At 41.5% G+C, this 13,637-nt stretch overlaps 1 protein-coding gene across 1 annotated transcript; it reads left to right on the top strand.

Moving 5' to 3' along the window:
- The first annotated feature begins 2,828 nt into the window (after nucleotides 1-2,828).
- On the top strand, nucleotides 2,829-13,415 carry LOC120057096 (membrane progestin receptor gamma-B-like). Its single transcript, XM_039005513.1, has 7 exons — nucleotides 2,829-2,882; nucleotides 3,247-3,374; nucleotides 5,376-5,581; nucleotides 6,830-6,956; nucleotides 10,459-10,555; nucleotides 11,253-11,397; nucleotides 11,730-13,415. Exons 1-7 carry the CDS (start codon nucleotides 2,829-2,831, stop codon nucleotides 12,005-12,007), a joined length of 1,035 nt encoding a protein of 344 aa, XP_038861441.1. The 3' UTR covers nucleotides 12,008-13,415.
- The last annotated feature ends 222 nt before the right edge of the window (nucleotides 13,416-13,637 follow it).

Genomic DNA, 13,637 nt, shown 5'->3' with positions numbered 1-13,637 from the left:
TATTTGAAAGATGAAATATGTGCGATGTTTCATGTTGTGTTGTTAGTCCTCCTGTAGAATACATTATTGGTCCTTTACTTTGTTATTTCCCTCTTTGTCTAGGGACATGTCACTTAGGTGAACCTGCCGGGTCTGGGGACATGTCACTTAGGTGAACCTGCCGGGTCTAGGGACATGTCACTTAGGTGAACCTGCCGGGTCTGGGGACATGTCACTTAGGTTAGTTAACCTGCCGGGTCTGGGGAGATGTCTGGAGAGACCTGAAAATAGCTTTGCAGCAACTCTCCCCATCTGACCTGACAGAGCTTGAGAGAATCTACAGAGAAGAATGGGATAAACTCCCCAAATACAGCTGTGCCAAGCTTGTAGCATCATACCCAAAAGGCTTGAGGCTGTAATCTATTATTATGAGCCATCCTCCCCTCCGCAGCCTCCTCTGCACTGACCCTTAACCTTAACATTACCCTTAACCCCAACCCTCACTTAACCTACTCATAACCCTATCAAATTGTTGAGTATCTTCAGATAAAATGTGACATTAATTTGTAATGGTACTGCAGGTAAAAGATCAGGCTCTTCTATGATCTGTAGGACCATCATGTATGAGCTGATATAGGCCTAGCCATGTAGTTTTTACTCAGCTTACACGCTTGGTTAATTTTTACACATTCTAGTTGCTGAGATTTGAGATGAACTGTCCTCAAGTGAACCAAACCTAGATCTACACTAGATGGCAATGTCCAGTCAAAGCAATACAACATCATGTGTAACTATATTCAAACAAACAAAGCAAAAAAATAAAATGTATTTTTTTTTTAAAGACAACATTTATTTACAGATGACAGAAAATGACTAAGAAAAGGCCACACTTAATGTTCAGACACGGTTTCCCCTTACTACGTCTGTAGCAAACGGGAAATATGTTTTCATTCTTTGTGTTCAGATTCTGAACAGCATAACATGGAAGAATGTTGATTGAAGCTGTCAGTCATCTCTGGGTGTGACACTCGTTCTGTGGGCAGATGACATGGTACATGCCTCTTTCTAACATGGAAGGAATGAGTGAAAGAGATGTTTCTTTCTGCCACTTACACCCTTCATTACCAGCCTTTATCTAGTGTGACTGAAACTCAGTTTGCATATTTGGCAGAGTTCAATATAGCCTGGTCCCAGATTTGTTTGTGCTGTTACGCAATGACCGTACAGATGTAGGATCTTAATTTGATCAATCTTTTTGTTGCTGAGAATTTTCCTGCCGAGCAGGAAATGCAAACTTGTAGTGTATTCAAGCTTTAAAAAGTATTCTAAAGTTTATAATTTCCACTTTAAAATGTCACTTGATTTGCTCTAACGAAAAATGTATCAACCCTTACAAAAATGTCCATTAATTATAATCCACATAATAATTCACATTTCCTGTTGCTACAGGATTATTTTCCTCCTGTAGCGAACTGGTTCAAATTAAGATCCTACATCTGTAGGAGTTGGAAAGACAGCACAAACAGATCTGGGACCAGGCTAAATTCACTGCTAATCTCCAGACATCTTCACTTAGGTGTCTCTTAATGGAAAATGGCCACCCATTCTAAAGTGATTCTTAAGACAATGAATGTCAGTAACAGCTGGTTCCTTGGAGACTGAGGTAGTGCTTGTTTTTGTCACTGTTACGTTGAAGTTGAACCAAGATTCCTCACTGCGAAACCTTTTTTATAAATGTATTGTCAAGTGCGGGTAAAAAAAGATACAATTTCATTACACTGAATTGCTTAAATAATACCTGTTTTTATTTTGTATTTCTTCCCCATGACTTGTATACACTCATGTACAGTATTAGAACAGGTACAACCATGCATACACTCATGTACAGTATTAGAACAGGTACAACCATGCATACACTCATGTACAGTATTAGAACAGGTACAACCATGCATACACTCATGTACAGTATTAGAACAGGTACAACCATGCATACAGACAATCAGACAAACAAAAACGAGTTCATATTCACATGTCTTATTTCTTATTGACATGAATCTGATGTGGGACTGCCAGATATTTTGGAAATCATTTGGTCTGCCTTTGATGTTACAGTAGGACCTAAATCTTGTCCTCAATGATGTAGCTAGATATTTAATTTTGCCGCTGTGTTCAAGTAGGAGCATTGTAGATTTCCAGAATAATGTTATGCATTTCTTTGCTGCATGCATAGACAGATCAATATATATTTTTCTGATACTTATTCCATGGATCTAGTTCACGAGTACCAAGCAGAGGCAAGGCAGGGGTTGAAATCTCTAAACATCACTGTGAAAGCTGCTAAACTCGTTGTATTGCTGTGCTCTTTCCCCTTTGTGATTGTAAGCTACCGTAATCAGTCTTAACTAATTGTTTTTACTTCAGAGAACAATAGGCCAACTGCTCTCAAAGACAAACTCTGTAACTCATAAACCATTATCTTTCAAAATATGAAAGCTTTTGGTAAGACTTCTGTTGCCTTTTTCAAAGGTTTTATCCCTTGGCAGCTTTTTCGAAGAATGTGAATATTTTTGTGTGTCTGTGTGTGAACGTGAACTCAGCTGCTCAGCACCTTTTTGTCTTAGGGTGAAACTAGATGGGGTGTGCAGAGCCTGACGAGAGGGAGGGAGAGAGAGAGAGAGAGAGGAGGAGTGGAACAGGTGTACTGAATGTTCTGGATGGGTGGGGAGTGGGAGGGAGGGAGGAACCGACAGAACAACATAGCAACAACCTTATAAAGGGAAAGATGCTCCCTCTCTCTGGCTTCAGTTCAAACAGCAAGTGAAGTCAACACCTCTGTCCTCTCAGACAACATGCTCAGCCTTATTAAACTGCCCAGAGTCTTCACCATCAACCAAGTACCAAAAGTAAGTTACTTTACTTCACTACGTTTTATAATGACACATCCTACAATATTATTTTCAGAGTCGAGGTTATATTTTATATTTAAGTCCAGTTAATTCAGAAGTTGAACATGTGGACATGGAATTTGAGCGGAACACTATTCTGAATCTTGTGTTTATTCTTGCCGCTTAGAATGTCAAGAATGTATCATTGTGACTCCCCTCAAGAATGTATAGTCCTACTTTCACTGGGAAATCTATCAACATCATAACCATTGTGTTTATAGTAAACAGGTTACTCTCCATATGTATCTAGATATAGCCTACTACTGTGTGGTGAATGAGTGTTGGCCAACTGTGCAGTAACCCTGGGTTTTGTTTTGTTTAGGTGTTCCATGAGGACAGCATCATCTCAGGCTACCGACACCCTCGCAGCTCAGCCACTGACTGCATCCTCAGCCTCTTCCAGCTGACCAATGAAACGCTCAATATCTGGACACACTTCCTGCCCACATGGTATGGCCGAGCGACACCTGTTACACTTACGGGGTTCCTTGTGAACGCCACATGGGGGCACATGTTTTGGTCACACTTTATTTGGATCGTCCCACACAAGCTGCTCTGTAGATGTTCATACTATCAACAAACTATCTGTTTAGCAATTGCTTGCTAAATTTGGCTTAGGGTTAGGTTTAGAATCAGGGTTAGGGCTAGGGTTAGTGGATAGTTATTTCAATCAATCAAATATATTTATAAAGCCCTTCTTACATCAGCTGATGTCACAAGTGCTGTACAGAAACATTGACATTTGTTTACAGTTATTGAACATCTACTGAACATCTACAAACCATCGACTTGGGACGATCTAAATCAAGTGTTACCCAGCAGTAACACACCTAATTCAGGGTTGAATGGTTATTAGTTCATGAGTGGAATCAGATGTATAAGCGCTGGGTAAGAACTCAAATGTGCACCCGTCACAGCAGTGGTATGTGTCCTTAAGACAGAGTTGTAGTAAATTCAAAACCTTAACATCCTTCATAGATTAAAACAAATTGAGCTCTTTTCCTTAGATTCTTTACTCAAAAAATCTTCATCCCCAAAAAACAATGATCCGTATAGTTAAATGTGTGTCAGGTAATCCTGTGAATTTTAGTTAATAGAAGATGGGGGGACTTCTCAAATTATTTAATAACCCGTATAACATCTCTTTGAGGATCATTGTAGTATTCAATGCAGATCCCCCCCCCCCACCACCACAAATTGGTTTTATTATTTGCTTCTGTAGTGGCAGATTACGATTTTGGACATTAGATAGAAATGGCAGTTAGGATTTTGCTCCGTAATATGGCTCCATGTTTCTATATTCGTCATACTGAACATGTAGTGTATGGCCGGGGATGAGGCCATACACTAGTACCTCTTTGCCTGTCACTGAACAACATAGAAGTAAAAAATGGTCACATTCTCTGTCTCTTTCCAAGGAGCTACATTCTGACTCGTCTGTTTACATGATGGTAGATGCTATAGAACAGAATAGTCCATGGCAGTCCTCTGCTTCTTATTAAGGATGTGTAAAGAGCAGGTGTAGCCATTAAACATGATGGTTAACTGGAACCTCAGGGGACAGTCTCGTGTCAATGATACTGGAGGCTTGACTGAGACGAGAGTAAACAGTTGAACTTTTCTCTCATGTTTAGTGTTATCTTTATAATTTGGATACGAACAATGAACATAACATGTCTTTTAATGACAGAAAAGAAGCAACTGCATATTGAAACATGCTCACTCACTCTCAATTCCCTGGAACAATGTTGCTTTGGATTTGGACTAAACCAGAAAACATGATTAACAGGTTTTATTGAATAGCAGCTGAAGCATATTCCACAGGCTTGAGGCCTTTCACAGGAAGTAGTAGTTGATTAGCAGTGTAGCATGGTGTATGTGACTGTGTCTACCTGATGATGACGGTCGTTAAGACACTTGCCGCTGCACTGCAAGGATCAAGGAATCCTCTTTCTATTTCTCCCTCTCTCTCTGTCTCCCTCTTCTCTCTCCTCTCACAGCTCTCAAATGAGTTGCCACAATTAGTGAACAGCTCAGTGTAGCGATGGGGAAAACCACAAATAAGGTTTATTTGTTAATGAGGTGTGCAGAGACATGGAAACACAGCCCGCTGCCTCTGTAACTACTGTGTACAGGCCAGGGAAAACCTTGTGGTAGATATAGTAACTCACTGTGGCTGACTGAACTGGAGAATACAGTAATCTTACAAAAGACCAGGCTGGTTAAAGGGGATTTTTTTTTTTTTAAAGCTATCACTGTGATGTTTAGGCGAACAATCCAAAATAACTATTTAATTTTGAAGAATCATAATTAACTTGCATTCTGACTGAATGCTGAAACAAGTACCACAAAATTGGTAAACGATTGCTCCCCCGATAAACAACTGGCCCTGAAAGGAATGCGACCTCCAGTGCCAAACTAACCCCCTCTGTCCTCTGTGTGTCCTGACAGGTACTTCTTATGGAAGCTGCTGACGGTGGTCCTGATGCGGGACGTGTGGCGCGACTCGTTCACATGGCCCCTCCTGGTGTTCCTGATGTCGTGCTGTGTGTACCCGCTGGCCTCTAGCTGTGCCCACACCTTTAGCACCATGTCAACGCGAGCACGACACATCTGCTTCTTCTTCGACTACGGAGCTCTGAGTCTCTACAGCCTGGGTGAGTAGACACGTCATAGAAATATAATTCTATTCAAAAGAACATTGTTGCCCCTAGCGACATGACTACTATATTATGCAGGTGTATTTCTAGAGGGAAAGGCATTGTATGGATTCTATCTAGTCAATGTATAAGGGGTTGGATTTGTATAGAGTTTTGAACCTGCAGGTCTTTTAACTGAGAGTCGTTGTATGATACCCTGATGGAGTTTGAATGGGTAGGACGCACAGGAGGTTGGTGGCACCTTTATTGGGGAGGATGGGCTTGTGGTAATGGCTGGAGCGGAATCCGTGGAATGGTATCAAATACATGAAACATTGTTTGATGCCGTTCCATTTGCTCCATTCCAGCCATTATTATGAGTTGTCCTCCCCTCAGCAGCCTCCACTGGTAGAAAGGGAATGTAGTCTCATTCAAATGGATGTTCTGTGGTGGGTACACTGGCCAGTCATACTTTTGATGTACAATTTGGTGTGTTGGATTATTCACATTAAACATCTATGCCTGTTTCATTTGATCTAATTCTGTGGTTTCCCCCAATCCCAAATCAACCCCTAGTCGCTTGTTAATTCCTCATTACAGATCTGATGGAAGTACATGTGTCTAAGATAAATGGTACCAACTGCCTGGCCTACCACAGGCTCTATGACCATATTTGGCCCACCCATTCAATCCTTTTGGATTTTGGAGGGGCTTATCAAAGGTGTCTAAGGGTGGCAGTTGAGGTTGATGTGGAAAAACGCAATCATAATGGTTTGCATTTATATAGCTCTGCACCCAGTTTTAAAAATCCCTTTGTGTGTAGCAGGTCTTAAACAGGACATAATGTACAGTCAGGGTAACTATAACCTCAACTAACTCATTAGTTATGGAAATGCATGCAGGAATGTGCTTAAGCACATGTACCATGCATACTGAGTCCTGGACCAACCAGTCCTCAGATTGGAACCTACACTTCTGCCAGCATCTGCATGCTGAAGGGTGACAGTGTGTGCTTGTGTGTACACACGCATGAATGCCTTTCCCACATGTAGGATCTTAATTTGAGCCAGTTTGCAACAGCATGAAAGATCTCCTGAAACAGGGTGATCAAATTAAGATCCTCCATCTGTATGTGTGTATATTATACACATCAATATAGTCTATGGTATATACACATAGTTTGCAGTACCTGTGTATGCACACACATGTTTATGTATTTGTGTCTATTCCTGCATGTATGGTTATGCATATTTCTTTCCCCTCCAGGCTCTGCCATAACATATTCTGCCTACGTGATTCCTGATAAGTGGGTGAACAGTTTGTTCCACCAGTACTATATCCCCATCGCTGTGGTAAACACTGTCATCTGTACCGCCTTAGCCTGCTACTCCAGGTAAGAGAGCTTTCTACTGGAAGGCCACTGTTGTTTGCAGGTCAGTGTTTTTCCTTGTTCTGGAGGCAGCTCTGCAGAGTGGTCACTAGCTGGCACAGCCACAAAGTCATCAGATCTGATTTTAAACCTAACCTTAACCCCAACCTTAACCACACTGCTAAATCTAACCTGAAAGCAAATGTTTGTTTTCATGAATGTTTACAATATAGCCAGCTGGCCTATCTAAGGGGAAAACGCTCAGTTCTGACTCCAGGACAAGACTCATGACAATAAATGTCAACTTGCCTGTTGTTTAGCAACCACTCAATCTCAGGCATCTCATAGTGCTAATGAGGATATTGTATAATTAGCTCTGGGTTTTAAAGGAATGTGATTGTACAACTTGACCCCTAGCTTTGGATGTTGTGAATTAATAAGATTACAAAATGACAATATTCCTACAACCAGAAACAATCACATTTAGTCTAAATCCTACTGTGTGGACACATATTTGATATTAAACATTTTAATGTACATTTCATGTAGATTTGATACACACACTGCTGTTATGAATACATTTTGGGGAATGAAGCTGCTCCTTTCAGCTCCTCTCTGTCAAAATATCATGCATGATAGGAGGCAAATTGGACCGGTCTTTTACCTCAGCTTAGCTTCACTGTGTAGCAGCTATTGTGACTTTGTTTGTCATCGTACACTAAGCCTACACATTGTTAAAACGCACACTGACTGGTTTGCCTACCTTTCTTCATAATTATAGTATTCTCTGCTTGATGGCTGTCTCACAATGCTTCTCCCTCCTCTTTTCTGCCAAGGCTTGGTTTACCATATATCCAATATAACCATGACATCATAAAAAGGTAAACATCATGTCGTCTCCGTTAGTCATGCGTTTTATTTTGCTATCTGTCAACTGCTGTGCTACTGCTAACCTAACTCACTGTGCTACTGCTAACCTAACTCACTGTGCTACTGCTAACTTAACTCACTGTGCTACTGCTAACCTAACTCACTGTGCTACTGCTAACCTAACTCACTGTCCTACTGCTAACCTAACTCACTGTGCTACTGCTAACATAACTCACTGTGCTACTGCTAACCTAACTCACTGTGCTACTGCTAACCTAACTCGCTGTGCTACTGCTAACCTAACTCGCTGTGCTACTGCTAACCTAACTCGCTGTGCTACTGCTAACCTAACTCACTGTGCTACTGCTAACCTAACTCACTGTGCTACTGCTAACCTAACTCACTGTCTATCACAGGTTGGTGGTACCTTAATTGGGAAGGATGGGCTCATGGTAGTGGCTGGAAAAGAATGGGTGGAATGGTATCAAATACATCAAACACATGGTTTCCATTTTCACATATGTAGACACTGGTTTGGTGCTGGAGATAATGAATATGAGGTTGAAAAGTGGCGGAGTTGCCCTTGAAATATTAGTGGCACTATGCACCTCCCTTTTCAATTATGTGGGTGTGAGCTAACAAAAAAACATGTAGGCCTCGTCACTCCATAGGTAGACTATCAAGTGTGGTTTTAGTTGGAAGAGGTAGTAAGGAGAGGGAAGACATGTACAGTAATTAGCAACAGATCGTGTGTTCTTTATGTGAAGAGGGAGTTGGCTTCATTTACACTGGAATGTGTTTCAAAGCTACAAAAACAGAATCTATTTTGCTCATCTGATCTGACAATGACTCAGCAGTTATGATTGTGTGAAAGGTAAGGAGAGCAAGTGAGTGAATTTAATTGAAGCCGTGCATTCGGAAAGCATTCAGACCCCTTGACTTTTCCCACATTTGTTACGTTACAGCCTTAAAAAACGTTTTTGCTATTAGACTAGAAATTGAGCTCATGTGTATCCTGTTTCCATTGATCATCCTTGAGATGTTTCTACAACTTGATTGAAGACCACCTGTGGCAAGTTCAATTGATTGGACATGATGTGGAAAAACACATGTCTATATAAGGTCCCACAGTTGACAGTGCATGTCAGAGCAAAAACCAAGCCATGAGGTCGAAGGAATTGTCTGTAGAGCTCCGAGACAGGATTGTGTCGAGGCACAGATCTGGGGAAGGTTACCAAAACATTTCTGCAGCATTGAAGGTCCCCAAGAACACAGTGGTCCCCATCATTCTTAAACGGAAGAAGTTTGGAACAACCAAGAATCTTCCTAGAGCTGGCCGCCTGGCCAAACTGAGCAATCGGGGGAGAAGGGCCTTGGTCAGGGAGGTGACCAATAACCTGATGGTCACTCTGATAGAGGTCCAGAGTTACTCTGTGGAGATGGGAGAATCTTCCAGAAAGAAAGCCATTTCTACAGCGCTCCACCAATCCGGCCTTTATGGTAGTGGTCAGACAGAAGCCACTCTTCAGTAAAAGGCACATGACAGCCTGCTTGAAGTTTGCCAAAAGGCACCTAAAGGACTCTCAGACCATGAGAAACAAAATTCTCTGGTCTGATGAAACCGAGATTGAACTCTTTGGCCTGAATGCCAAGGGTCACGTCTGGAAGGATCCGGCACCTTCCCTACAGTGAAGCATGGTGGTGGCAGCATTATGCTGTGGGGATGTTTTTCAGCGGCAGGGAATGGGAGACTTGATGAAAATCTGCTCCATAACTCTCAGGACCTCAGACTGTGGTGAAGGTTCACCTTCCAACAGGACAACGACTCTAAGCACATAGCCAAGACAACACAGGAGTGGCTTTTGGACCAGTCTTTGAGTGGCCCAGCCAGAGCCCGGACTTTAACCCAATCGAACATCTCTGGAGAGCCCTGAAAATAGCTGTGCATCGACGCTCCCCATCCAACCTAACAGCGCTTGAGAGGATCTGCAGAGAAGAATGGGAGAAACTCCCCAATACAGGTGTGCCAAGCTTGTAGCATCATACCCATGAAGACTCGAGGCTGTAATCGCTGCCAAAGGTGCTTCAGCAAAGTACTTAGTAAAGGGTCTGAATACTTATGTAAATGTAATTTTTAATACTTTTGCAAAATGTATTTATTGGGTATTATGTGTCGATTGATGAGGGGAAGGAAAACATTTGAATCCATTTTAGAATAAGGCTATAACGTAACAAAATGTGGGAAAAGTCCAGTGGTCTCAATACTCTCCAAATGCACTGTAAGTGATTTGTGATGGGAATATAAAACCATGAAAATGTCCTGTGTAATATTTAAACAAGATGAGTTCATGCTAGATACAAAAATGCACTGAAAAAGGAGCAAGTTCATAAAGGCTACAGTTTATTCCCAAATTCAATAACGGGAAAGGGGTTTCTAATAATTTTAATAACCATGCAACAGTAATGCAATAATTTGTTCCCTCGACGCTATTAAGAGCATCTTCTATTCATCTATCCTTAATGCACAGAGATGGGGAACAAAGAGATGGCATACGTTGATTAATTAAAATCCGTAATTATTTGCAGTGTATAACGAATGTGCATGGATTTGGCTCATTGTGATGGCTGATAAAACAACCATAATTTTTTTTTTCAGATTCTCAGAGTGTAAGAGCCCAAAGTTTGGCAAATTTCTCCGCATTCTAGCTTTCGCGTTACCCTACCTGTTTGACAACATTCCTCTCTTCTACAGGGTGAGTCATTACATTTCTCACCCCTCTGTGTGGCAGACTGTGCCTGAGGAACAGTTGATAAGTATAGAACAGTGTTTGTCATGTTGAAGTGCACTGTGTCAATGTTTGATTCATGTGATGTTTTTCTCATTTTTTGGCCAGATCGTGGGACTTAGGGATGAAAATGAGCTGAAGCTAGTATTGTCTGATTATTGTACGACTATATATTTTGAAACCTAGCAAGCTCTTTACACTTTGTTGTCTGGTTAATGGTATAATTATGGTCAAGTCAGTGGAATGCAGGTGTACATTTAAGTATTTACGAACAGTTCTGAAATTCTATATGCACAGCTATTGGATCTTAATTTGACCAGTTTCTCACAGCAGTAAAATAATCCTGCAGCAACAGAAATTTTTATTATAATTATAGATTATAATTCATGGACATTTTTGTATGGGTTGATACGTTTTTAGTTAGGGCAAATCAAGTCTGAAATTTTGAACTGTAAATTACCAATGTTAAAATATTTTTTAAAGCTCAAATACACTACAAGTTGGTGTTTCCTGCTGTATAGGAAATGTCCTGCAACAACCGGGTGATCAAATTAATATCCTACACCTGTACCATGCTATCTTGGTTCAACAGCCATGTGGAGTATGACTGTGATGAAGCCTGTCACGTGAAGCGAGACTAATACATTCTACTGTGTTTTGACAGCTCTTCCTCTGTGTGGGTGAGGGTTGCACTGACAACGATACCAACGCTCTCCACCACACCCACATCGCCCTGGCCTTCCTGACCGCATTCCTCTTCGCCACACACCTACCAGAGCGCCTGGCCCCCGGCAGCTTCGACTACATAGGTCAAAGTGCATGGTCTATCTGGAAAGACTGCTTGTGTGATTCATTCAGAATGATTTGTCACTGTATTGTGCAAGACTTGTTGTAATACAGTGGAGACTGATCAACACTGGCTTGGTATTAGTGGTATGACATATGTAGCATTAAAACAACAGAGTAGTCTTTATATCACTGCCTCTGGGTCTCACTGTGCCTTCCTGTTTCCCCCTTATGCTGTGGAGGCCAGTTCTTCTGTTGCTGGCCAGTTACAGTTCTCCTTGAGTTCTGCTTCGTACATCTTCTGTACCATTACTACTGCAGGTATTTAACCACAGTCCTTTTCCACCCTCTGCAGGTCACAGCCACCAACTGTTCCACGTATTCGGCATAATCGGCACTCATTTCCAGATGGAGGCCATTGAGCAGGACATGGTGACGCGACGGCCGTGGCTCCTCACGTACTCTCTGCCCATCACCTTCACCAACACACTGGGGGCGGCACTGCTGAGTGTAACCCTCAGCCTTGGCATCATCTTCCTCTTTAGTCTGCCTCTGCTCTGGTCAGCCACCCGGGGAGAACACACTGAGAAGACACAATCACATCCAATAGCCAAGGGCTGCCAGTACCACTAGCACTAGCCATTAGCCACATGCTAATGACAATGTATACGGGATGTAGGAACTGGATGGTTCAGTTGGTGGAGCATTGTGCCTGTAATGCCAGGATTGTGGATTCGATTCACAGGGCCACCCACACGTAAGATGTATACAAGCATGAATGTAAGTCGCTTGGATAAGAGTGTCTGCTAAATGGCATATATTTGTATTATATTACTATTTTTAAACTGGACACTGGTGAGGGTGGGCTTGGGAGAAGAGGTGAACAAGTGAAGTGAACCACTATGACTTCTTGGTGGCGGATAGAGGTGAAGTCATGACAAGATACAATGCTGAAGGGGCAATGAACTGTTCTTCACATTATGTCAGCATGGATGAATAAACTAGTAGCTGAACAAGAGCTCCAGATATACTGCAATGAGGGACAGACAGTGGTACCTCTGGTAGTATTACATTGACTATAGGACTAGTACACAGTACTAAACACATAGGCCTTGCTTTTGTTCGCTGATTTACCAACGCTACTGAGGAGCAGGAAGAAACTGGAGCAGTGGGAAGTCACAAACTGTTTATGAAGAATCAATCCACTGAGGAGCAGGAAGAGACTGGAGCAGTGGGAAGTCACAAACTGTTTATAACAAATCAATCCACTGAGGAGCAGCAAGAGACTGGAGCAGTGGGAAGTCAAACTGTTTATGAAGTATCAATCCACTGAGGAGCAGGAAGAGACTGGAGCAGTGGGAAGTCAAACTGTTTATGAAGTATCAATCCACTGAGGAGCAGGAAGAGACTGGAGCAGTGGGAAGTCACACTGTTTATGAAGTATCAATCCACTGAGGAGCAGGAAGAGACTGGAGCAGTGGGAAGTCACAGTTTATAACAAATCAATCCACTGAGGAGCAGGAAGAGACTGGAGCAGTGGGAAGTCACAAACTGTTTATGAAGAATCAATCCACTGAGGAGCAGGAAGAGACTGGAGCAGTGGGAAGTCAAACTGTATTTGAAGAATCAATCCACTGAAGAGCAGGAAGAGACTGGAGCAGTGGGAAGTCAAACTGTATATGAAGAATCAATCCACTGAATGTTACATGAAGAGGAATTTTCAATATTCCTTCAATTTAATTTTTCTTTCTTTTTAAACACATCATTTTTATACTAAATATATTGATCACTTGATCATTTTTATACACAAACAATGGATATGTACCACAAACATATATCAACAATATTAGGGCCACAGTCTGTAGTCTAAGGGCTGTTAAGTAGAGGGTTTTGGTCGTCTACTATAAACTAAAATCAGCACTGAAGGATACAATAACTTATTAATGAAGTGTACAGTATGTATGATGGTCAGCTACTAAAGTGAAGGTGCCTTTCAGAGATAAAAATTATACATGTCAGATCGCTTTCTTGTACACTTAAGTACAGTATTATTTAAAGCATCACCAAGATTATTGTTCTCCGTTAGATATTAAACATTTTCTTGGGCTCCTGTAAATCTTGTCTTATTTTAGTTAATATATTTTGCAATGTTATTTATTGTGAATTCCCATAAATAAAAAGTGTCTGTGTATTGCCTTGAAATAAACTAGAGAGCAAAAACATCCTGTGAATGCAACACATGAACTAGGCCTACAGCAAACTC

Source organism: Salvelinus namaycush, chromosome 1 (assembly GCF_016432855.1).
Source record: "Salvelinus namaycush isolate Seneca chromosome 1, SaNama_1.0, whole genome shotgun sequence".
Classification (NCBI taxonomy): Eukaryota; Metazoa; Chordata; class Actinopteri; order Salmoniformes; family Salmonidae; genus Salvelinus; species Salvelinus namaycush.
Note: the sequence above shows the minus strand (reverse complement) of the source record. Positions and strands in the feature narration are given on the sequence as shown.

Coding starts and splice junctions, on each gene's coding strand:
- LOC120057096 (XM_039005513.1), top strand. CDS start 2,829: ATGCTCAGCCTTATTAAACTGCCCAGAGTCTTCACCATCAACCAAGTA. Junction 6,957..10,458: donor GCCTTAGCCTGCTACTCCAG/GTAAGAGAGCTT, acceptor TTTTTTTTTCAG/ATTCTCAGAGTGTAAGAGCC. Junction 10,556..11,252: donor ACATTCCTCTCTTCTACAGG/GTGAGTCATTAC, acceptor GTGTTTTGACAG/CTCTTCCTCTGTGTGGGTGA.